The sequence below is a fragment of the Sorex fumeus genome, unplaced genomic scaffold, assembly GCF_029834395.1.
Source record: "Sorex fumeus unplaced genomic scaffold, SorFum_2.1 ptg000047l, whole genome shotgun sequence".
Lineage (NCBI taxonomy): Eukaryota > Metazoa > Chordata > Mammalia > Eulipotyphla > Soricidae > Sorex > Sorex fumeus.
In genome coordinates this window covers 55759557-55786595 of record NW_026606104.1, presented here as the reverse complement: position 1 = coordinate 55786595, position 27039 = coordinate 55759557, and the positions used below count along the sequence as shown (strand labels likewise).

The 27039-nt window shown below is 40.0% G+C and overlaps 1 protein-coding gene across 1 annotated transcript in view; it reads left to right on the top strand.

Annotated features, from left to right (window-relative positions):
- Positions 1-27039, top strand: part of SCMH1 (Scm polycomb group protein homolog 1) — a 170052-nt gene that overhangs the window by 26967 nt on the left and 116046 nt on the right. Inside the window, exons 2-4 of the mRNA XM_056123374.1 lie at positions 9038-9106; positions 9747-9770; positions 21028-21098. Of these exons, the coding sequence (XP_055979349.1) occupies positions 9038-9106; positions 9747-9770; positions 21028-21098 (164 nt within the window). The remainder of the gene's footprint in view (positions 1-9037; positions 9107-9746; positions 9771-21027; positions 21099-27039) is intronic.

Genomic DNA, 27039 nt, shown 5'->3' with positions numbered 1-27039 from the left:
ATTTATTTACTTTTTGTTCTTTCATTCTATGTCTTTAAAGAATATTAGGGGGTTGGAGAGATAGTATAGTGGGCAAGGCACTTGCCTTGCATGCATCCAACTCAGGCCAATGCACTCCCTTTGGTTCTCCTAAGTCCACCAGGAGTGATTCTTGAGGCAGAGCCAGGAGTAAGCCCTGAGCACAGCTGGGTGGGGCTCAAAAGTTAAATAGAGTTTTATCTTTATTGCTTGAGGTACTGTTAATGATGGTTTCATATATCCATAATTCCAATACCACACCTATCACCTGTGCACTCACCTCTCTCCTCCGAGGTCTCCAAGGTCTGTTCACCCCCCAGAAACTCATTCTGAGAATCAGTTTTCACCTTGTGTGGCCCATTGTTTCTATCTTGCCTTGTATCTTTAATTCCCACAGGAGAGAGATCATCCTGTTTCTATCCCTTTTCTTCTGCCTCACTTCACTCAGCATGGTATCTGCTAGTTTCATCCATGTTGTGCTGAACTACGTGATTTTGTCCTTTCTTATGTCTGCATTGTATGTGTATACCATAGCTTCTTGATCCATTCATCTATAGTTGGGTATTTGAGTTGCTTTATAACTTGGCTCTTACACTAAGTGCTGTGATGAACTTAGATGTGCATATATTATCTCAAATTATTGTTTTTTTTGTTTAGGGGGTTTATGCCAAGGGCATTGCTGGGTCATATGGATTTGTTATCCATCTTTTGGTTGTTTTTGAGAACTCACTATTGCTTTCTAGAGAGACTGAACCTTGATGACATTCCCATCAACAGTGGATAAGGGTTCTCTTCTCACCATGACCCTCCCGCACTGGCTTCTTCCAGACTTCTTGATGTATGACATTCTCACTGGCATGAGACAATATCTCAGTGCTGTTTTGATTTGCATTTCCCTAATCATAAGTGGAAGTGAGCACTATTCACAGAAGTATAGTGAAAGTGATTTAAAGACCTCCAGATAGACTCAAATCCATAAAGTACATCAAAGAAGACATTGTCAGAACTCTTTAGGAAATTGACTATAGAGGTGATGTCAATCAGATGACTACAGGGTCATCTCAAGAAAACAGAGCAACACATGGGACTACATATTTTTAATTTTAATTTTTAAACTTTAGGCACCATTATTTACAGTACTGTTAATGACAGGGCTTCATGCATGAATCCAGTGGTCCAACAACACACAGTACACCAGGGTGTCTACCCTCCTGTTTCCTTTTCCCTCACCATCATCACGTTAAGCTCAGTTCTGTAGACCAGTTCTTAGGTTCTATTGCCTTTGGCCGTTTGTAGTTCTCTTACTGAGTTCCTTTGTAACCCACATATGAGAGACCATTCTGTATCTGTTCCTCTCCTTATGACTTCATTCAGCACAATCTCCAGATTAATCCATGTAAAGCAGCAAATCGCATGATTTTTGTCTTTTCTTATAGTCCAGAAGTAATTCACAGTTTCATTATCCAGTCTTCTGTTCTTGACACTTGGGTTGTTTCCAGATTTTAACTAATATGAATATTGCTGCAATGAATATAGAAGAGAAAACATCTTTTCTGAATAGAGTTTTTGGATCTTTGAGCTATATGACAAGAAGTGGAATTTCTGGATAATATGAAAGCTCTAGTCCTAGTTTTGTAAGTGTCCATCTGGTTTTCTAGGAAGGTTAAATGAGTTGACATTCCCACCAGCAGTGGATGAGGGTTCCTTTGTTCCCATATCCACATCAATACTGGTGGGTTTTGTTCTTTTTGATGTGTACGAGTGTCACTGTATAAGTTGACAATGAATTGTTGTTTTGATTTGCATTTCCCTGATGATACAGAGCAGGTTTTTTTTTGTATAGGTATTGACATCTATATATATTTTCTTTGGGGAAGTTTCAGTTCCTCTCCTCTCCCCAAGGGTTTGGGCCACACCCAGCTTTGCTTAGGATTTACTCCTGGATCTGCACTCTGGAATCACTCCTGGGCTCAGGGGACTGTATCAGGTGCTGGGAATTGAATCCAGGCTGGCCATGTAGAAGGCAAATGCTCTACCTACTGTACTACTGTTCTATTGTCAGGCCCTCTCCCCATTTTTTATTGTGTTTTCTTTGTTATGTTTTAAAAGTGCTTGTATGTTCATTGCTGCACTGTTTACAATAGCCAGAATCTGGAAAAAACCAAAGTGCCCGAGAACAGATGACTGGTCAAAGAAACTTTGGTACCTCTACAGTGTGGAATACTATGCAGCTGTTAGGAAGGATGAAGTCATGAAATTTACATATAAGTGGATCAACATGGAAAGTATCATGTTAAATGAAATGAGTCAGAAAGAGAGGGACAGACATAGAAAGATTGCACTCATTTGTAGAATATAAAGTAACAGAATGGGAGACTAACACTCAAGAATAGTTGAGATAAGTACCAGGAGGTTTGCTCCATGGCTTGGAAGCCAGCCTCACATGCTGAGGGAAAAGGCAGCTCAGATAGAGAAGGGGCCACCAAGTAAAGGGTGTTTGGAGGGCCTGCTTGGGATGGGAGGGCCTGCTTGGGATGGGAGTTGTGTGCCGAAAGTAGACTATACGCTGAACATGATGACCATTCAATACTTGTTGTGCAGACCACAACTCTCTAAATGAGAGAGAGAGAGAGAGAGAGAGAGTAAAAGGGAATGTGCCTGCCACAGAGGTGTGGGGGGTGCGGGGAGGGAGTGAGGGGGTGGGAGGGATACCGGGAACATTAGTGGAAGAGAACAGGCACTGGTGGAGGGATGGGTACTCAATCATTGTATGACTGAAACATAAGCACGAAAATTTGTAACTCTGTAACTGTACCTCATGGTGATTCATTAAAAAATAAAAAATTAAACAAAAATTTAAAAGTGCTTTATGTCTCTTGGATATTAACACTTTGTCAGATGAGTAGTGGGAAAATACTCTTTTCTAGTCTGTCTTTTTATTCTTTTCATTTTTCTTGCAGTATAGAAGCTTCATAATTTAATATAGCCCTATTTATTTACCTTTTGTTTGCTTGGCCAATGGCACTGAAGCCTTGATCATATCAATAAAAACAAACACAAAAACCACTGTCCTCCCATTGTTCATCGATTTGCTCGAGTGTGCCTAGTAACGTTGCAGAAAAACCATTTCACAATGTCTGAATCACATTCGTAATAAAAAAAACTCAATAAAATGGGGATAGAAAGAAATTTCCTCAATATAGTTAATACCATCTACCCTAAGCCCACATGTAACATCATCTCTGCCACTGTAGCACTGTCCTCCCGTTGTTCATCAACTTGCTCGAGTGGGTCCAGTAATGTCTCTATTGTGAGACTCGTTGTTGCTGTGTTTGGCATATGGAATACGTCACAGGTAGCTTGCCAGGCTTTGCCATGTGGGCGAGATACTCACGGTAGCTTGCCGGGCTCTCTGAGAGGGGTGGAGGAATCGAACCTGGGTCGGCTGAGTCGGCAGCATGCAAGGCAAACACCCTACCACTGTGCTATTGCTCCAGCCCTGAAAGCCTTCTCTTTAAGAACTGGCACAAGACAAGACTGCTCATTCTCACCTCACAGCTGTTACTCATTATAGCATTGGAAGTCTTGAACATAGCACTTAGGCAAGAAAAAGATATTAAGGGCCTCCAGATTAGAAAAGAAGTAGAACTTTCACTATCTGCAGATGACATGATACTATACTTATAAAATCCTAAAGATTTATAGGATATAAAAACTCCTAGAAACAGTAAACCTTTATAGTAATTTGGCAGGCTAAAAATTCAACATAGAAGTTGATGGTATTCTTATGTGCAAACAATGAAATAGAGAACTTTTTTAAAGTTCTTTTCATAGTTGCACCTCAAAAAAATCAAGTAACTGGGAATCAGCCTAACAAAACAAGTGACTTATATGAAGAAAATTAAATAAATCACTACTAAAGATCAAAAAAGAAGACACAGGCTAGAGAGATGGTAAGTGGATAGGGTGCTTGCCTTGAATACAGCTGACCTGGGTTTTATCCTCAACACCAGATATGGTCCCCCCATCCCCAAGCCCTGCCAGGAATAATTTCTGAGTGCAAAGCCAGGATTAAGCCCTGAATACATCCAGTTATAGTTAAAAACTAACACCAAAAGAAAACTCAAGGAAAAGGCAATATCCCCTGTTTATAGATTGGAAGGATTAGAGTTGTCAAAGTGACAATTCTACTCAAAGCAATATATCGATTCAATGTAGTTCATATAAAAGTACTCATGACATTCCTTAGAAATATAGACTGGGCTGGAGTGATAGCACAGTAGGTAGGGTGTTTGCCTTGCATGCGGCCGACCCAGGTTCTATTCCCAGCATCCCAGTTGGTCCCCTGAGCACCTCCAGGAGTAATTCCTGAGTGCATGAGCCAGGAGTAATCCCTGAGTGTTGCCGGGTGTAACACAAATATAGATATAGATATAGATATAGATATAGATATAGATATAGATATAGATATAGATATAGACAGACTAGGCAGAGCCTAGCAAGCTCCCATGGCATATTTGATATGTCAAACACAGTAACAGTGGTGTGTCTCATTCTCCTGACTCTGAAAGAGCCTCCAATGTGGCATTGTTGGGACGTATTCTTAAGGAGAGGCTGCTAAAATCTCAGGGTTAGGGTGAATGCAGACTTACTGGTGCCTGCTCGAGCAAATCAATGAATAACGGGATGACAGTGATACAGTGATAGACTAAATGCTGTGAAAATTTAGATGGAGTAATTAAACCTTCTGAGTGGCCAAAAGAATCCTAGAAAACAAGAAGGTGGAAGGCTTCTTTTTCCCCAATGTCAAAGTATAGTTTTAAGCCGTAGTAATAAAAGCAGTTTGATACTGGAGTAAAGTCGACTCTCAGACCAATGGAACAAAATTGAGATCCCAGAGACATTTCCTTAAGTGTGTATGAAGCTAATCTTCAACAAAGGAGTTAAGAGTATGAAATGAAGTGTACCAAGGCGTTCAACAAATGGTGCCCAGAAAACTGGTCAGCCACATAATAATATGAATGTAGACCCCTATGTCAGACGGTTCACAGAGTAAATTCAAAATGGACTAAAGATCATGAGATCATACTTGAGTCAATAAGCCATATTGAGGAAAACATAGGCAGAATCTAGAGGCATCTTCAATAATAATTAAACCTTAAACCCAGAACAGGAGGAGAGGCTATTGAAGAGAAGAGATGGTCATTTTAGAGAAAGAACAGACAAAATCTGGGTAAATGTTGGTTTTATAACGTAAGGGTGAACAGACAGTAAAAATCTATTTTCAGGTGAGTGGGTCAAGAAATTGTCACACACACAATAGATTGTCATTCAACTATGAGAAAAGATGGAAATTTTTGGTTTGCTGCAATTTGAATGGAATTGGAGGGTGTCATGATAAGTGAATTGAATCATAAAGTAAAGGATAAATACCAGATGATCTTGCTCACATGTGGAATACAAAGAAATGGATTGGCAATCACTAGTGGAAGCAAATCCTCAGACATAATCAGTAGAACCAGAAACTAAAGGATGGAGGATAGGAGGAGGGGAAAGGAAGAGTAGAATAATGATGGAGGGATCTTGAAACACTGGTGGAGAAATTGATGTAGTGTTTTACAAAGTAATGACTTTAATGCTATTGTAAACTAAGACACTTCAATAAAAATAAATAAAAACTCAGACTCCAGATTTGTTACAGTTGAATAAGATACAAAACTTTATGGGTAAATGAAACAAAATAAAACTAGTTATTTTAAAATGGATTTGTTCAAGAGGGCCCAGTAATGTCTTCATTGTGAGACTTGTTACTGTGTTTGGCATAGTCCCTAGGGACTGGAGCAATAGTACAGCGGGTAGGGTGTTTGCTTTGCATGTGGCCAATCCGGGTTCCAGCATTCCATATGGTCCCCCGAGCACTGCCAGGAGTAATTTCTGAGTGCAAAGCCAGGAGTAACCCCTGTGCTTTGCCGGGTGTGACCCAAAAAGCCAAAAAATAAACTAAAATAGTCCCTATATGAAATCTCCAGACCCATGGAGTTGGGAATAGGCAATCTCTCCCCATCTTCCTGTGCTTCCAGGAGCCTGGCAGTTATGCCCATGAACTGCCTCTGGCTCCATATAAGCTCATTAAGAGTCATGATCCAGAGACTCACAAATAAATCTTGGAAGAGAGCAACAAGCTGCAGAGATACCTCTGGACCCTGCGGCAGGCTGTCTCATGGGGGGCATCTGGGAGGGGTCAGGTGACACTCTCCTCCAACTCCAACAGCCCCAGCAGCCGAAAACCTCTAGAGCTCAACTGCAGCCATGCTCATGGCTGATTTCCACAGGCTCAGTGAGCCTCATCCGTGGGTGAATCTGCTGAAAAAACCAGGTATGCAGGACTTGCGACCGAATTCTCCTGGCTCTCGTGGAGGCAGGAATGGGCAACCTTGCTCCATCTCCCTGTGCTTCCAGGACCCTGGCAATCATGCCCACAAGCTACCTCTGGTGCCATATAAGCTCACTAATGGCCATAATGAAGAGATTCACAAATGAATCTCAGAAAAGAGCAACAAGCTACTCAGATGCCTCCAGACCCAAAAGTCACCATCCACTTAAAAAATTAACTGCAGCTATATCACCCTATTTAAAATTTTAGATTTCCTGGAGCACGCAGCCACAAATGCGGCCACATGACATCTCACGCTCTATACTCCTGATGTACCAAAAGTACCACATCACACCACGTAGAAGGAAAACAGTCTTGATTTTAAAATATACATACGTATATGTATATAAACATATATATTAGCACGCAAGGCCCAACCTTTAACAATAGTAATATCTTATGCAAGGGCTTGATGGCTCTAGGTTGAAATACAACAATCTTCACACATTTTCCTCTAAGGAAACCTTTTAAGTGGATTTTTAGTGGATTAATTCATAACAAGCAATACAAAATTATTTAGGGCCTGCTTTGGGGGCAGGCTGGGAGGGGGATTGGAAAATTCGAAATATGGTGGTGAGAAAGTGTAATGGTGGTGGGATTGTTGTTGAAATATTTACTGTAATAAATTATTGTGAACACATTTATAAAAAATAGTCGCTATATATCAACATAGTATGAAACATAATCATTATTTTTAGAATAATTTGAAAAATTATAGGTAACCAGGTATTTTTTAATGTGTAGAGTTCTATCAGATGCTGTAGTCTCTTCATTTGGAGATTTATAAATGGTCAGTTACCTAGTGAGTTACCTGAGAAATTTATAGTGAAGCTGAAAATTAAGGTTTTTCAACTGAATTTTTATTTCCTTTCATTCCTGGATCCTGATTTCCAATTTCTACTTATCTGTGCTTGGATTTTCAAGTGTTTCTTCTAAGTTCCATTGTTTCATCTTAAGTTGAACCTTATGTGATCCCTTAATGCCCAATTAAGTTTATTAGTCATTTTGTTTATTTTGCTTTGCTTTTAAGTCTGACATCCATCTTTTCTCTTTACTAGAAGTTTTTTTCTTAATTTCATCAATTGATTTTTATATTATATTATTAATTATGTTACAGCATGGTTTCCATTTATTGTGGCTTCCCTAAATCAATTATATTTATTCTGGTAGCTCATCCTTGCTTAAGTATTATGAATTTCAAACTTGTATAGAAATGAAACATATTTTGTATATTTAACTTTAAGAATACACTCTAATTATAGAAGTGTGAAAATTCATTATGAATTCAAGGGTTATCATTCTGTATTTTGTCTGTCATCGCTTTCCCACCCTGGCCTATACAGTCTCTCTTCTCCACATACGATGTGTTTTCACATCACCTTTCCTCTGCAGTTGCCTCCAGACTTCCTCCTCTTGTAAGGGATATTGAATCATGTTGAATTAGGACCCACCCTAGTGACCTTATAACTTATATAAAGTTCTAACTCATTATAACTTAATTGTTCTTTATGACCCTTTCTTCGAAAACTGTCACATTCAGGGCTACTGGAAGTGAGAACTTCAAGCTGAATTGAGTAAAGTAGGGAGGCACACATTTTAGCCCTCAACAGGAATGATCTTTATTTTAAAATTACTGGGACTGGAGTGATAGTACAGTGGGTACGGTGTTTGCCTTACACACGGCCGACCTGGGTCCAATCCCCAGCATCCCATATGTCCCTCAAGCACCACAAGGAGTAGAGTGCAGAGCAGGAGCGATTCCTTAGCTTCCTGGGTGTGACCCAAAACACAAAATAACAATAGGTAAAGGTAAGGTAAAGGCCCTCCCGTTGATCGTCGATTTGCTCGAGCGGGCCCAGTAACGTCTCCATTGGAGACTTTGTTGTTACTGTGTCTGGCATATCGAATACTCTCGGTAGCTTGCCGGGCTCTCCGAGAGGGGCGGAGGAATCGAACTCGGGTCGGCCATGTTGGCTGCGTGCAAGGCAAACGCCCTACCGCTGTGCTATCGCTCCAGCCCCCAAAATAACAATAATAAATAAAATTACAAGACTGTGTTTATTCCATGAGTATAGTTTTGATATTATACTTTACCAGATAACATCATAGCTTGTACATTTTCCCATTTTGTTGTTTAGCCATTCTAACAATTTAGCAGTTGCAAAATACTTTGTCAATTGATTATAATATCTCAGCCTTTTGTTTCGTACATTCGGGTGTCCCCCATATTTTATCATTATGCTATATTATAAAAAGTTTATTTTAATAAAACATTTTTATTTATTGTGAATTAGTACTTGAAATAGAATCTTAGGAATGAATTATTTTGTAATAATATATTTAAACATACTTGTAAATTTGAGATATTTTCAAGACTGAGAGTGGTAGCCCAATGGGGTAAGTACATACTTTGCATGAGGGAGGCCTGGGTTCTGCCCCTGGCATTTTAGGTCTCCTGAGAGTAAGGAGTAGCATCTGAGCACTGCTTGAGAATGGCCTTCAAACCAAAACAAAAAAATGATAAAAACAACAACTACTGAATGCCTATAGTTCCTTTCCACCTGACTGTCTTCTCTCTTTCCTCAGTACTAAACTGGAATGATGTTAGAAAACACAAATATGGTGACCTGTCAGAGTCTGCATCCCAATATCAAGGTAAGAAAAAGACTATAATTACCATGGACATTTTTTTATTTGACATTTCTTCCCACAAGTCTTATTCTTGAAGGCTGGGGTAGATATCAAGAACTTGAAAGAAGCAAAAGAACTCAAGAAATAAAAGGAAACGTTATAGAGTAATAGAAGTATCTGTCAAAAGCTTTATTTGAATAGAATTTAGGGAGCTTAGATTCTGAACATAGATAATTCCGATTAGCTTCATAACCTTATAAGCACAGTTTTGTTGTTATGTATTTTTAGACAGTGTGGTTTTCAGTGCTGTTAGTTCATTGGGTTCATGCATCCAATGGTCCAGCATCACACTTTCCACTCTTGTCCTCAGTCCACTCATTGCCCCATCCACCATGTTAAGTTCACTTCTGTAGACTAGTTCTGTGGTCTTCTGTCATTTGTTATCCATGGTTTCTTTATCTCATGTATTTAAATCAATATTTCTGGACTTACATGAATTTTAGAATTTAAGATTTTAGACTTGAGAATAAGGTAGAATTGGATGATGGATTCCTACCAACTATTCATAACAAACTCTCAAATCCTTGTATGTCTCCAAAATTTACTTTTGTATCATTTTAATTTGTCACAATGACTTATGCTGTAACCTTTTTGTCTTTGATAGAAGCTACTGACATCCTGGAGCTAGGTAAGATATTTTTCTTGTGTTTCTGTTAAATAATGGGGAATTTCCAAGGGAATTAGACTTAACTATGGAAATAATTTCATGTATCAGTGTCTGGTGAATTAGTGAATACAGTGGTCTTTTATATCTTTGAACTCATATAATTCATTTTAACTGTCATGACACATCCTCTCTGTCAGGAAGCCATGGACAAGAAACGTAAAAGGAAAAAGGACTAATTACATAGAGTACAAGGAAAAAGAGAACTAAACTAAGCCGGAAGTAATTTCTTAACTCATGAAATTTCCCAAAATAAATTATTCACGAGCTATAGTGAACGAAAATTAAACATAAAGATTTTCTAATTGTAACTAATTAAGTATTAAAATTTTAAATAGCACATATCAAATTAATCCTGCACTTGGTTTTCAGTCTTAGAGTCATTTAAAGTTCTACCTGTTAATATTAATACTGATACTCTGATACCTTTATTAGTTTCTATTCAGGTATTTTTATAATTTTGTTACTGAAATCTCTTGTGTTCAGCTCTGTTGTTGTCATTGTCACAATGAAATCAGCTGAAATCATAACATGCTGATTTCCTTGTCTGCTGACAAAGCAGGCACAGATGAGTGAGAATTCCTGGTTACTCTGAAAACTAAGTCATTTGCTTAGTAATTATATGATTCTGATCCTTAGTTTCCTGATTTCTGAAAATAATTATTCTGGAAATAATCATTCTGCCTATTTCAAAATCTTAAGAAGACTACATGGGCTAATCAAAGAATGCAAATACTTTTCAACTTTGGCGGATCATTATGATTTTCTGATTCTATTCAACGACTGTCAGATTTTAAGTCAAGTCTTGTCACATTCTTTGAAGTAAAGATTTATACAACTATAAGCTGAAGAATGAATGAAATGAAGAAACGGAAGCCACTTTTTACTGTTCCTTAAAACTTTGCTGTAGTTTCCTGAGGCACTGGTATATGATAGAGAATACATGGACATAAGAATCAGGCAGGCCTTGGTTCAACTTCAAGTTCCCCACTCATCAGTCTTTTGATTTCAGGAAAAATACTGAACCACTCAAGGTCTATTTCCTCACCTTTATAAATGATGAATGGGTCAGAGCGATAGTACAACAGGTAGGGCTTTAGCTTGCACGTGGCTGACCCAGGTTCGATCCCTGGCATCCCATATGGTCCCCCAAGCCCCAGCAGGAGTAATTCCTGAGCATTGCAGGGTGTGAGCCAAAAAATATATAAAAATAAAAATTATGAAAAACTATTCTACATGTTATGATGAACAGGGGAAATACAGAACATAGTGTGCCAGAATATAGTACAGACAAATGAAAGTTGCTTTGTGATACTCTTTTTAATTTTGTTGCTAATGTGAATAATAGTAACAGTTCAGTGACAATTTAAGATATGATGAATGGCATGTTTTGTTGAATGGAAATTGTGAAAAGTAGATACTGAATTTAACAGCATACCTAAGTAAGTTAAAATTTGAAAGTGTGTGTATGTGTATTTACTGAGGGTACTAGCAAGGCTGCAAAACCAGGCATATTCTCTAGTAAGTCAACCTGCAAATTCAATCTTACCCATTAGAGGGTCTCTAAATAAAATATTTGGTAGATTTTTAGGATTTTAGAGTTTGAAAAAAGTCTTAAAAATAATTGGAGTTGGCCCAGAATTTCAAAAGTCAACGGTTTTTAATTTCTTAGAAAAGTCTTCCTCAACTGCTCAAATTGATGAAAACTTACAGCCACTTCACTTGTGTGTGTATTACAATTTTAACCAGGTTACTTATGAACATTTTATATATATGCCTGAATAATTTCCATTTTGCAAGATTCTGCCAATCTACTCACTGTGACTCTATCATGTTATATTGTACCAATATTATGTGTTACTATTGTGATGTGTTAAGAATATTACATTTTCTATTATCGTCTAGTCTTAGTCTGTATATAATTTTAAATGATATTTTATACTTCAATAAGTATTTAAACCTTTACTGCTTAGAAAGCAGCTCATAAGATTCTTCAGTAACCTGTAATATTAAACTTTTTAAAATTAATGTAAGGTCATCTAATTAGGGATTCTTTGCTCCACCCCCTTTCCCTCAAGTAGTTGTTCTTTTTTTTTTTAATCAGTGTACATTGGTTTACAGTATAATCTTTATGAGCCAGAGAGAGGTTAAGACCCTTGTCTTGCATGCATCTGAACACAGTTTGATCTCCAGCACCTCCTATGGTCCCCCAACCCTTTCCAGGAGTGTTCCCTGAACACTGACAGGAGTGATCCCTGAGCACCACTGGATTTGGCAAAAACTAAAACAGAGACTCTTCTATAGAGTCCCCTTTAGATATTTTGGGGAGTGAAAAAAGTTTGTAATTTTTATTAATCATCTCATTTCAGGGCAATATAGGGTTGGATAAAAAAATTTTATCCAGTTTTTCACTCACTGATATTTAGTTATTTATTAGAATTAGGGGCTATCTTCTTATTGGCACTCAATGACTTTCCTAGTTCACATCATCATTTTTGCACTCCTACATTTTCAGAACAACTTCCCAACTGTTCTTGCTGAACCTGACTTTGTCCTCTTCAAATCCATTCTTCCTACCAGAGACAGATGACTGATCCCACACACCCCTCTGTGTTTTCTCTTCTCATCAGAATGAAGCTCTCTGATACCATAACTCTGACTTTACCCAACATCTCTAAACTACAGTTTCTTTTTCTTTAATTTTTTATTTGGGTACTGTTATTTATAATACTGTTGATAGTGGAGTTTCAGGAGTATAGTGTTTCAACTCTTACCCACCACCAGTTATGTGTTCTTCCATAATTGTGCCAAAATCCCCTCCCACCCTTTCCCCTTATCAAACTCATCTTCTTCTGCTTCTGCTTCTTCTGTTTCTTCTTCTGCTGCTGATGCTCCTCCTCCTCCTCCTCCTCCTCCTCCTCCTCCTCCTCCTTCTTCTTCTTCTTCTTCTTCTTCCTCCTCCTCCTCCTCTTCTTCCTCTTCCTCTTCCTCTTCCTCCCCCCTCCTCTTCTTCCTCCTCCTCCTCCCTCCTCCTTCCTCCTTCTTTTATTATTATTATTATTATTATTATTATTATTATTATTATATTTTGGTTACATGTTTGCAAGAGTATTGACTTGTATGCTCTTGATATACAGTTGTCTCATCTGTCCACCACCAAAACATCCAAGACCCTTAGCCATGCTACCTCCAGTCCACCATTTCCCCTCCTCCTATATCCCAACTTACTTGGCATTCTTGGCTGTATAATACAAGGCCAAAGGTAGCCATCAGGCTGTGTCTTGCATTCCCTTGTCTTGTTGCACTGCATACAATAGAAAAGTGAGATCATCAGGTATTTGCCCTCCCTCTGACTTATGTCGCTTAACAATATACCCTCCAGTTCTATTCAAGTTGCAGCAAACAATAATTCACCTTTTCTTACAACTGCATCATATCCCAATGTGTATCTACACGACTTCTTTACCCAAGTGCCTATCATTGGATATTTGGGTTGCTAAACTACTGTTTCTTTAAATGCCACCCAGTTGCTACACAAAAAAGTTCTGTTTTTAGAATTTATTTTTCTTGTTTCGGGTCTTTATGCATGCTTTTCCCCCCTCTGTCAGAAACAAAATGGCACAAAAGAGAACTTCCTTTCTCTTTGGCTAACTCCCTCTTGTCCTTTTACACTTAACATAGAAGTTGAGAGGATAATTCTTTTACAACGATCTGTTGTTCCTACAACACTCTCCATCTTCAAACTAGCACTTGTCACAGTTTATTATGGTTGGCTCTTTAGCACGACCCTCAAGAGAAAGAAGCTCTCGGTATTTTCATCATGCTGGTATCTTTATCACCCAGCACAATGCTCTGATACTACAAATATCATTTAAATGGAGGGAAGAGGAAACAATTTTGAGACTTGGCTTTTTATTCATATGAAATTTTCATTGTTCCTGTAACAGGTCTTCAAATAATATAGCTTTGTGTCTTTCAACCACTAAGGGCACTCTTTAGTTGGTATTATCCACCTCAAAGTAAATCTCCCATAATTAAAATTAATATCCCAGGTTTGGGTTTACTAGCCCATAAAAAACTATTGCTTGCTTACTGCTTCTTTGCATTAACTGAAAAATTTTTATTGAGCCTCCATTAAGTGTCAGGGATTGTGTTTAATAGTGAAGATATTTACTATTAAATAGTGAAGATAACTTTTATCTGTTTATTTTCTTATTATGCAAAGAGCTCACAAAGATAATTATAGTAGTATGGAGCTTGCATAAATATTTATGAGCATCTGATGTGATGAGTCGGGGAGAAAAAAAGGAGTCAGCAGAATGAAATATAAAAAAATTTCCCCAAAGAATAAGAAAATATTTTTCTGGGGATTCAGGAAAAGTATAGAAAAGTAAAATTTTTATTAAGCCCAGTCTTTGAGTAGGAATAACCTGAGCCAAAACATGGAACTAAGAAAGTCAGGACTTTGTTTTAGGAAACTCTGAGGTTTCTAGTTTGTGAGTCTCTATGTCTTTCACTCCAAATCTTTCTCATTTCATAATACCCTCCTGGACCCTCCAAAGACCTGTAGAGTTCTGGTGTTCTTTCTCTCCTTTCTCTGTTGCTTGGAATTCTATGTCAGAATTACGTATAGTTCGGGGGTGAGGGCAAAGGACTTGATCTATATGCTTTATTTCCATTAAGTAAAAATATTACGGGACCTGAAGTAATAGTGCAATGGGTAGGGTGCCTGCCTTGTACACGGCAACCTTTGTTTAATTCCTGGCATCCTGCATGGTCTCTAAGCACTTCCAGGAGTAATTCCTGAATGCAGAGCCAGGAGTAACCCTTAAGGATCGCTGGGTGTGCTCCCAAACCAAAAAACAACAACAACAAAAATTACAAATAACTTTTCCTTTTCATCTTTTTGTTTTTTAGAGGAAATATGGGAACCAGCGCAGTAGTAAAGTAAGTAGGGCACTTGCCTTGTACGTGGCCAACCAGGGTTCAGTTCCCTGAGCCCATCAGTAGTAAGCACTGAGCATCGCCAGGTGTAACCCCAAACCAAAAAAGAAAAGAAATACATAAAAAAGCTACTGAAGCAATATCACAGTTAAAACTGTCTTTTCACCCACACCTCTGTTATGAGTCATTTAATGAAAGAGTTTTCCTATTACATCAATTACTTTTCCATGTATATTTTATTTGCTTTATGGTGCCAAGAATTGAATCCAGGCCTTTATACGTGTGAAGTATATGCTGCTCGCACACTGAACCATATGCCTGGTCCAAGTATGTATTTTTAAATTCATAAACTAGATGATTTAAATGCTGGAAGCTGAACTTCTCTTTGAACGTTTGAACTCTTTGCTTTAAGCTAGATTTTTCTCTTGGCGTGTTCAAAAGGACAGTTTAAACAAGGACCAGTTCATCAGAAAGCCAAACACTTTCACTTTGGTTTTTGCAGAAGGGAAAGCTTTGTTTCAGCCCTGGAGTGCAGTGGAGGGTACAGTTAGAAGACAGGGTTTGGAGTTTATTTCTTGAATTTGGATAAAGGTCTGATGACAGAGAAGGAGGTGTCAGGATAAACAGAATGTGATGCATTTTCTGTGCACTTCCTCCTAAAATATAGCTTGTAACATTTTGCTGTTTTGAAGGTGAAAGGCAAGTGAGACGTGATGAAGAGAGTGTAGTTAAGTGTGAGTTTCTGTTGTTTCATTTCTGGAGTCGGGATATCTTATCTAAGCCAAGTGCCAAATATTAGTGTAGGGTGACCCTGAACCTTTAGTGTTATATGACTTCAACACAATATAATTCTATTCCCGTTACTTGTTTTCATAAATTCCTTTTGTGGTTTGATGTATCTTTAGATCATCTCTGTCAAGTTATTATGAGAAGCCTTGGACAGTGTTTTGAGAACAAACTACTGTGTATCTCATAAACTTGGCCATGGACATTCTTTTTTCCCTTTTATTTATTCATTCATTAATTTTTTAGATCATACAAAGCCATATATGATTGAATTTCAGCCATACAGTATTCCAACACCCACCCCTCCATCAGTGTACATTTCCCAGCACCAGGATCCCCAGAATTTCTCCCAAACTCCCCACCCCCCAACCCTTGCCTGCTTCTTTAGCAGGCACACCACCAAAATTTTTTTGGGGGGGGTCACACCCGGCAATGCACAGGGATTATTCCTGGCTTTGCACTCAGGAATTACTCCTGGTGGTGCTTGGGGGACAATATGGGATGCTGGGAATCAACCCGGGTCAGTTGTGTGCAAGGCAAACACCCTACCCGGTGTGCTATTTTTCCAGCCCCTGGACATTTGTATAGTAACTTTTTTTAATGTTGAATATACTTCTGCTGGTTCCTTCAAGCGTGAGGCTCGTCCGAACATGTGGAAAGTGGTCTTAAGCATGGCTGTGGCTGGAAGTTGATGGGTGTAAGCCTACATGCTGGGGCTCTGCTAGGGGTGCGGGATGCGCACCACCTACCAGCTTCCCCCTGGCGTCATTAATCCCATCAACGGCCAAGACCCAGAGACTATAAAACCCAGCTCTCGGAAGAGAACAGTGCAGAGTCTCCTGCCTCCGCACCTGGCTGTCCTCACTGGGGCCCCTCGGAGGAGGGTTGATTGAGTTTCCCTCCTCACCCTGAGCAGAGCCCCTGCAGCTGAAGACCTCCAGTTCCAGCCACAGCCATGCTTAAGACCACTCTTCACACATTCGGATGAGCCTCACACTTGAAGGAACCGGCAGAGGAACCCAGGTGTTCAGGACCCAGGGTGTAGATCATCTCCAAGCCTGCTCTGATCAGGACTGGGCCTCCTCCACCCAGATCCCCCATCTTCCAGTATGTAGGCTTACACCCACCAACTGCCCCTGGCGCCGTGCAATCCCATCAACAGCCAAGATCCAGAGACTATAAAACCAGCTCCCGGAAGTGTGTGGCTGCATTTGCAGCCGCGTGACATCTTGTTATCTAGTTCTTACTCTGGATAACCTGGCAGGCTACCAAAAGTATCCTGCCCACACTACAGAGTCTGGCAAACTCCCCATGGCGTATTCCATATGCCAAAAACCAGTAACAATGATGGATCTCATTCTCCTGACCCTGAAAGAGCCTCGAATGTGGCACTTTTTAAAATCTCTGGGCTAGGACGAAGGAGACGTTACTGGTGCCTGCTCGAGGAAATTGATGAACAACAGGATGACAGTGACAGTTAATAATCAATTGATAGTTCTAAGAAAATGGGGTTGAGGGTATGCCTCATGAAGAGGAATGATCAACTAAATATTTATACGCAATTTATACACATCACAAATTACATGAATTACACGAAACAAAATGTTCCTGGTGCTGGAGTTGATGGATGAAAGGATCAGGCCCTTCAAGGCAAGGTTCTTATTGCCTAGTTAATGTTACTATCATGTGGTATGCATTCGAATTTCTAAAACATAAGCATTCACTCAGTGATATAAATGAGGTGGCTGTTGTTGTTTTTTTTTCTCATTTGTAAGATCTCTACTGAAATGATTGCTCTACAGGGCATCTACTGTATCTTCACTCTCTGAGATAACTGTCCTGTCTCCACTCAGCTGCCATTTCATCATGTTATTTTATTTCCTTCAAGCACTTAGCCTTTACTACCCTGTTTATTTATGTCTGTGTTTTTATTCATTGTGTCTTATTTACCAGAAAGCGCACTCAATGAAAGCACCTGTTCAAATATCATCACAAGGAGTTTTTTCAGACTTTTAGACAGTACTATTCAAAGTGCTAGAGTTCATGAGTTAAGTTTAGTTAAATTCACACTTTAGTACTTGATCCATCGTTTGTTAGGATGAAATAATACTTTGTGACATTTCTTTTTCCCTCAGCAGATAGTATGTATTCAGTCCTTTACTGAAGGACTCTCAGATGGAGCAAACTTTTAAATTTTAATAAAAACTTTTGGCCAGAAAGGCTGGTGACATAGTACAAGGATTAAGGCTCTTGCATGCTGGCAACCTAGCACCACCAGATGTGATCCCTGAGCACAGAGCTAGGAAGAGTCCCTGGACATTTCCAAGTGTGGTACAAAATCAAATAAATAATTTTCAGTTATATAGTCTAATTGCTTTAATGTTAAAATTGCTGCAGATTGTCTTAAGCTTATCTTAAAGATTTATTTCCTCACCTTTATATCTTGTCACTGTCACTATCCTCCCATTGTTCATCGATTTGTTCGAGCGGGCCCAGTAACATTGTGAGACTTATTACTGTGTTTGGCATATCGAATACATCACGGGCAGCTTGCCATGCTTTGCCGTGCGGGCGAGATACTCTTGGTAGCTTGCCAGGCTCTCTGAGAGGGGCGGAAGAATTGAACTCGGGTGGCTGTGTCAGCTGCTTGCAAGGCAAACACCCTACCCGCTGTGCTATCGCTCCAGCCCCTTCATATCTTATTATTGTTATTTTCTATTATTGTTATTTTTTGGGGGGTGCCACATCTATTGGTGCTCAGGGCTTCCTTCTGTGGCTCTGTATTCAGGCATCACTCCCGGTGTGGCTTGAAGGAACTATCGGGGTGCCGGGATCAAACCCAGGCTCACTCACTGCATGTAAGGCAAGCACCTTACCCACTGTACTGTCTCTCCAGCCCCTCAATGTCTTATCTTTTAATTTTATTATGAATACATTGAAACTCAAGGTTCAGCAGAAAGCCTATATTTTGATTATTTTTTCTGCAGACGTGTATTTTTCACCATCTGAATGAGTGATAATTAATGCACTTTTATGTTTATGAAGGTTATATTTACAACTTGATAATAACTATGAAATGTACAGCTGTGTAAATGATACAATTATGTTACAGAACATTTCGGCACACCATAAATTTCCATCATGCTGCCTTTCTACCCAACATTTGTTCCGTGCCCAGCCCCAGATAAATGAATTTCTTCTATGTAGCTAGGAATATTTAATTTTGTCTAGAATTGCTTATATAACACGTAACAACACAGCATGCACTGTGATTATTATTCAGTGTAGTGATTAGTGATCAGTTTTGATTTGTGATCAATTTTTAATGTTGTATCAATAATTTGTTTTACTTTTCACATATTTTAATATCCTATGTGGATGTATCAAAATTTCTTTCTTCATCATTGTTCTCTTGGCTTTCAATTTGGAACAGTCAGACTCTTTGATCATCTATATGAAAACTTCATGGGAATATGTTTTAACTTATATTAAAGTAGTATTGCATTCTGCCATTACATAAATTTCAGATGTACATTATTGAGAATTAACATGAAATTATGCTACACGAAGTTCACGAGATAAAGTCCAGTTGTATCCTACATAATTCCATTATCTCTTGTGTTCTGAGTTGCCTACCCTGTCTTTTCCCTTCACTTGTAGTAAGCACTGTTGGCTACTGTAATCCAGAAGCTTATTTTTGTTTTATTTAATTCTTCTCTGTTTTCTTTATATACCACAGCTAATGATACATAATGTCTTTGCATTTCATTGGTTATTTTACTAGATATAATATCATCTGAGTCCATTAAAGCTGCAAATACTGTGATACATCTTTTCTTTGCCTGAGTAGTATTCCAGTTGCATATATGCTGTATCTTCTTTATATGTTCATTAATTAATGAACTCTTCAATATTTTACAATTACTGGCTATTGTAAATAATGCTTCAGTAATCATGGGGAGGATACATGTATCTCTTCAATCATTGTACTTTGAGGTAAATACCTATAGGTAGGATAACAGGATCATGTGGAATAGCTTTTAAGTTTTTAAGGAATCTCTTAAGTAGCTTTCCATCACAGCTGCACCAATATCACATTATTCATCAACAGTATTAAAAAAGATTCTTCTTCCCACATCCTCTGCAACACCTAATATTTTGGGGACCAGGGTTGTTGGGCCACACCTGGTAGTGCTCAGGGCTCACTCCTGGCAGTGCTTGGGGACCATATATATGCAGCTAGCACATACCGTCAAACTGGGGTTGGCCATGTGCAAGGCAAGTATCTTACCATCTGATCTCACAACGCTCACTCTTATTTAATAAATAATTAAAATAAATAAATGTTGACCTCGGTAAATACCTATTTTATTTTTTTCCAAGGAATGCCTATTAAAGATGATTGATCATTGGCCAGTTTGTGACTTGGCTCAAATCTGATGACGATTTCTCACCAAATCTATTTGACTTGGTTAAGGACGGTGGGCAAGGGACTGGTTTTAAAATAGAAGCTATAAAGTCAATAGAGTATAAAGTCTTGGGAGTCATCTTTGGAGTGATTTAAGTTTCATTATTCAGTGACTCATTTTTATTCCCAGCATCTAGTGCTTTTAACATGGCCCAAAGGGGCTCTGTGCTGCTCCACTGCAGAGGAAACTTCAAGAAATGCTGGTTTGCTACAGTGTTTTAGCTTGTGAGAGTCTCTGGGACCTTCCCTGCTCCATCATGGGGTCACCTCTAGGTGGGTATTGGAGGAAGACCGGTCACTGGTATAACCTTTAATAAAGAACATGGTTATCTCTTCAGGGTCCTCCCCAACTTATTAGTAGTTGCTGTCATCATATATATACTACCCTGGTCCTATTTTGGCACTAAATTACCAGGTTTCTTTGCACCTCAGAATAATGCAACTGTGTCAGTGATGGGAGAATAGTTGGAACAGGTGAGAGAGAACCAGTTTGCGGAGTGAGAATTCAAGTATAAAATCACTCACACTGGCGTTTCTTGCCTTCAAGTCCTTTCATTTCATAGCTCTAGATAAGCCTTCTTGGCGAGCTGAGGTGGGTGGGGTCGGAGTTTGCCATGCTAGATGTTAAGAGATACTGAATGACGACAGTAAGGGGCCTCTTCTCCAGGAATTGGGTTGTTTCTGGAGAAATATTCCCGCCACCTTCAACCTCTTCTGTTTCTATGAGCTGCCTGGACACTTCTTTAAGACTCTAGTATGTCTAACTCCAGCATTTTTGACACTCTAGGGTCTAACATGAAACACAACCCAGGTCATGTTTAGAACATGATTTTAACATCCATCCTCTCAGGTCACCCTGATTCTTTCCCTTCCCTGTCTTTGCATCCAGAAAGAGAAAAATAAGTTTTCTTTTGCTCCAAACCAGAATGAAAATGACCCAGAGGCTTAATATTTAGTGGAGATCACATTCTGGAAATATTTGTAGGACATTGACAGTAATAGCAATTTCTGTTTCCTTTACAGGTCATTTTACTTGGGACAAATACCTAAAAGAAACATGTTCTGTCCCAGCACCTGTGCATTGCTTCAAGCAGGTAAATGATGCTCACCATCTTTAATAGGTGTGAGGCAAGTCATATTTTTCTGGTTGTCTGACAAGCAAACCACAATTAGGGGCCTTGGCCTTCTCCCTTGAAGGCCTCAGAATTAATTTATATGGCAAAATGGAAGTGAAGATGTCTGATTTGGTTCCTCTTTTTGAAAACTGATATTCTCCCTAACTATCTCAAGTTAACACATTTTCCTTCGGTGTCCCCTCCTTGAGCTTATCCTGCTACTGAAAAGAGCTGCTAATTGTTACTGTGGTTCTTAATCTAGACAGATAGGAAAGCGTTAAAGACCTTAAGCAGTTGTTAAAAGTAGAGAGGTATTCACACGTCTGTATTCAAGACCCTTTCACAAACCTATTTTTTCTGATAAGTTCCACTGGGAGTTTTTTTAAATCTCATCAAAAGTAGTCATTCAGCTTCTTCACAGAATTACATGCCCCTCATAGTGTACAAATGACATGTACTATCAGTACACAGTAAATCTGCTTACATATATGAGTATTAAGCTGGGATAAACATCAGGAAGTTATCTACATTTCCTTAACTTTAGTATTCAGTGCTCATTTCTTTAAATCATCAATATTTCACTCCAAAGTTGTATTTTATATGTGTTCTCAATGAAAAAACAAACGTTGGACTTCTGCTCATTTGAAACAATAAAACTCCCCCATGAAATAGTACCAAAAAAAGACAAAATATACTAGTCTTTAACATATTCTTGAAGATAAGCACTGGGAGTTCTGAGAGGTGAGAAACAGATGAATTAGCCCCCTTATGTTATTTCAGCTCACTGCCTTAAGGAAATTTTGAGCCCCTGGCCCAAGAAAGAGGAACCCAGGTTGAACCCAGAAGATTTCCCACTTGAGGAGATGATTTTGGAAATCATGGAAAACTGTGAAGAACTTACTAACTAGAATCTGCAGGACACAGTACCCCAGAGTAGAAAGATGCACAGAAAGAAAACCACAGCGATCTACAGAGAGTTCCATCCAAGTATTCATCAAAACACTATTGTTAACTTCATGCCAGAAAATAAACCACAGCAAGGAGGAAATCATCTGAAGAATTAAAAGCCATAGAGCCTAGTTCTTATATTGAATGGGGAATAACCCCAGTTCACTCATCTTAACAACTAGAACTGAGAATTCACAATTCATGTGGCATTGTGTAGAATATTCGGGATGATTTTTCTTCATAACAGCCAATAATTTAATTTTGTAATTTTCTGTTCCCAGCTAGCCTAACAAATCACAAAAGCATGACTCAAAGTGATGAAACTGCTTCCGAGAAACTTCACCGAATTTTAAAACAGAGTTTAAGAAGGAAATGCAAAAATATTTAGCACTCAGTCGGTAAAATTTTATGTCTGACATACAGTCAAGTAAAGAGGCAGGAAAATATAATCAGTAATGAACAGATAACGTATTTAAACAGACTTATAAGAAAGTATGAATGGAACTGTTGAGGATATGGACCTTGAGGTATCTTCAGGGATTTTGACTCCATTTGCAAAGATAACTCTTCTCCCCCAACCCCCTAAAAAAAAAAAAAGAAATAAGAAGCAGTTGAAACTACATTGAATTAAGATGATTTTGCTTGGCAAAAGAAATTTGCCAATAGAATTAAATGAAAAATTAATGAGAAGATAAAAGTGAAAGATGCCCTACTTAATGGAGAAAATATTTGTACATAAAACATCAGATAAAGGGCTAATATCCAAGATACATAAGCATTCATAAAACTCAAAAACGATCATGATCATCCTGTTGTTTGTCGATTGTCTCGAGCAGGCACCAGTAACGTCTCCTTCTACCTAGCCCTGAGATTTTAAAAGAGCCATTTCAATGCTCTTTCAGGATTAGGAGGATGAGACCCATCATTGTTACTGGTATTTGGCATATTGAGTATGACACGGGAAGTTTGCTAGACTCTGCCGTGTGGGCAGGATACTTTTCGTAGCCTGCCAGGTTCTCCAAAGGAAAGATAATAAGATGTCATGCGGCCGCAAATGTGGCCGCGCGCTTCCCGGGAGCTGGGCTTTATAGTCTCTGTGTCTTGGCCATTGATGGAACCAACCTGGCGCTGTCGGCAGCTGGTGGGTGTGACGTCTACCTACTGGAAGATGGGGGGTCTGGGTGGAGAAGGCCCAGGGTCAATCCGAGTAGGCTTGGAGACCTCAGCCCCGGGACCCGCATGATTGGGTTCCTCTGCCAGTTCTTTCATGCATGAGGCCCATCTGGACGTGTGGAGAGTGGTCCCAGAATGGCCATGGCTGGCACTGGAGGTCCTCAGCTGCTGGGGCTCTGCTCGGGGCGGAGGGGGAGGGAGAGAAACTCAACCTTCCCCCCTCCAAGGGGCCCCGGTGAGGACAGCCAGGTGCGGGGACAGGAGACTGCACTGTTCTCCTCCGGGAGCTGGGTTTTATAGTCTCTGTGTCTTGGCCGTTGATGGGACCAACCTGGCCCTGTTGGCAGCTGGTGGGTGTGACGCCTACCTACTGGAAGATGGGGGGTCTGGGTGGAGAAGGCCCAGTCCCAATCCGAGTAGGCTTGGAGACCTCAGCCCCGGGACCCACAAACTCAAAAACAGCCCTAAAAAAAATAACCCTATCAAAAAAAAAGGGAAAAGAGATATCCAGACACTTCCTTGAAGAATATGTACATAAGGATAGCCAGTAAGCATGAAGAAGGGTTCATCATAACTTATTATCAGGGAAATACAAATTGAAATGTCAGTGATTTACCATCTCATGCCAGTGAGGAGAACATATATCAAGATTGCAAACATCCAGTATTGGCACAGATGTAGTGAAAAAGGAACCCTTAGCCTGAAAATGTTGTCTGGAAGCAGACACTGTGGTGGAGGGTGTGGTGCTGGAATGTTTATGTATGAAATCATACCAATAATAGCTTTTTAAACCACAGTGCTTAAAAATAAAATACAAAAAAATTAAAATGTGTTCAGCTCAGCTTCTGTGAAAAACAGCATGGGGACTTCTCAAAAAACAGAATTTCTATATAGCCTAGCAATCTCACTTCTTGCAACTTCCCCAAGAACAGAAAACCAGTAACTCAAAAGATCTTTTCACACCTGTGTTCATTGCAGTGCTAGGTATATTAACCAAAGTGTCCAATGGCAGATGAAGGTATAAAGAAATTGTGGTATCTATACACAATAGAGTATTATGCAGCTATAAAAACTTGGAGTTTGCTGCAATCTGGATCATATTGGAAGGCATCAATTTAGGCAAAACATATCAGAGGGAGAAGAAGAGATATGGGTGTTCTCCCTCATCTCCCTGATCTCATATAGAAATAAACAAAACAAGAAAATCATTTTAAATGAAGATTAACCCTTCGCCTTTAATTATAAAACTAAGGTTACTAAGAAGTGTGATTGAGGGAGGAAGAGGCGTACTAGAAGTTTATGGACTGTGAGGGGGGTCTCGCATGCTTTGATGGTGGTGAAGATTCAGTAAACACAACGTAATCATAAACATCAACACTGTTGTAACTGTGTTATCTGAAGTACAATAAAAATTAAATTTTAAAAAGTCAGCTGATTTCCTATAACCAGGAATAAGCACATAGAATTTGAAGTTAGTCTACAACTGTACCTCATGGTGTTTACTAATAAAAATTTTTTAAAAGTATAATATAATTGGGGCTGGAGCGATAGCACAGCCATAGGGCATTTGCCTTGCACACAGCCAACATGGTTGACCCAAGTTTGATTCCTCCGCCCCTCTCGGAGAGCCCAGCAAGCTACCGAGAGTATCTCACCTGCACGGCAGAGCCTGGCAAGCTATCCGTGACGTACTCGGTATGCCAAACACAGTAACAACAAGTCTCATGATGGAAACGTTACTGGGCCCGCTCGAGCAAATCGATGAACAACGGGAGGACTGTGACCGTGACCGTGATAATATAATTTATATTAACACTTCCACAATAAAATATGTACAAATGTGTATAATATATAGTAGTTGTATATACTGTGTTCACATTTTATGTGAGGAAAACCATGACACTGGTGAATGAACTACAGAACTAAACAAATGGAGAAATAGTCCATGGTCAAAAAGAGTAAGACTCAAGGGATATCAAATTGTCACTCTTCCTAACTTGGTCTTTAAATCTCTTGTAATTCCATTCAAAATGCCAGAAAGTTATTTTTTGGATATCAACAAACTGGTTCTAAAGTTTATATGAATGGGGGTATGGTGCGGCCAACAGGTCAACCTGTACCTGTGGGGTGAATGCATCAGCAGCCTGATGGTGCCTACAGGCTTCCTGATACCCCAAAATTGCCTCTGTGTCTTTGGCCAGACCCCCAACAATTTGGGACCAAGTTTACCAAGAAATTAATTGGCCAAAAGTTAGGTATGTGAGAGCCATACCCACAGACCACATCCGGCTCAGCTATACAAGCTTATGGGCTTATGGCTTTTGCAGAGTTGGGATGAGCAACCTCCCCCCACTTCCCAATACACATGGAAGCACTGGCAATCACCCCCATGAACCAACTCCAGTGCTACCCTGTAAGCTCTACTACCAGCCTTGCTTCAGAGACCCCTAAATAAATCTCGAAAGAGGTCAAAAGCCGCAGCTAAGCTCGGACCCGGCATGACTGAACAGACCAAAGTAAATAGGAGGTGGCAGGTTGGCCTGTGCTTGCCCAAGCAGAGTCCCTGGCAGCTACTTGCCTCCACCATCCAAAATTGCCGCCATCCCCCCAGCCTGACTCCACTCTCTCTAGGAAGGATCTCATCAAGATATAATCTGCTGAAAATTTTGTAATAGGGATCTTAGCACACCAATAGCCCTGGCTCAGAGACACAGTGGCAAGTCCCAGAAGATACCACAGCTCCGGAGATCTTTCTGGGCCCCATACCAAGCCAATATCACCAGGGCACCCCAGATGGAGCAGGTGCAGACTCCCCGCCTACTCCAGATGGAATCCCAGTGACCAAGAGCTTCCACAAGCAAGGCCCTTGGCATGCGGGTTCCAAGACTAAATCTCCATATTGCATGGTGGCAGAGGACTTGGGCTGTTCTTCCCCAGTTCTCCGCCCACCCAGAAGACTGGTTGTCATGCCCACAATTTGCCTCTGGGTGCCATCTTAGCACATCAACAGCCCTGGCCCAGAGACACAGCAGCGAGTCCTGAAAGACACCTCAGCACCAGAGAACTTTCTGGGCCCCATACCAGGCCAATATCACCAGGGCACTCCAAATGGAGCAGGTGCAGTTCCCCCGCCCCCCGCCTATCCCAGATGGAATCCTGGTGACCAAGAGCTTCCATAAGCAAGGCCCTCGGTATGCGGGTTCAGGACTAAATCTCTAGGCTGCATGGCGGCAGAGGACCTGGGCTATCCTTCCCTGGATCACTGCCTGCCCAGAAGACTGGCTGTCACACCCACAATTTGCCTCCAGGCGCCATCTTAGCGTACCAACAGCCGTGACCCAGAGACTCCCAATTGAATCCCCAAATGGATTAGTGCCATGCAGAGATGTCTCTGGAACCCAACCATTTACAATCTAGAAATTTACATTTACAATCAGAGGCACATGAGTTCTCAGGATATTCAAAATGAGCAATGGAAAATAAATTATCTCGCATCTGCCCCGGCATGTAGGCTTGAACGGTGGCGGGAAAATTTGAGCAAAACATAATGCCCTAAATCAGAGAGAGAATACTGTGGAGAGTGTCTGCCATAGAGGGAGGGTGAGAACTGGGATGTGGCCATGTGTGTGTGTGTGTGTGTGTGTGTGTGTGTGTGTGTGTGGCAGGGGGTGGGGTGGGGACATCGGTGGTGGAAAGTGTGCACTGGTGGAGGGATGGGTGTTCCATCATTTTATGGCTGAATCTCAAACACGAAAGTTTTGTAACTCTATCTCACGGCGATACAATAAAATAGGAAAGT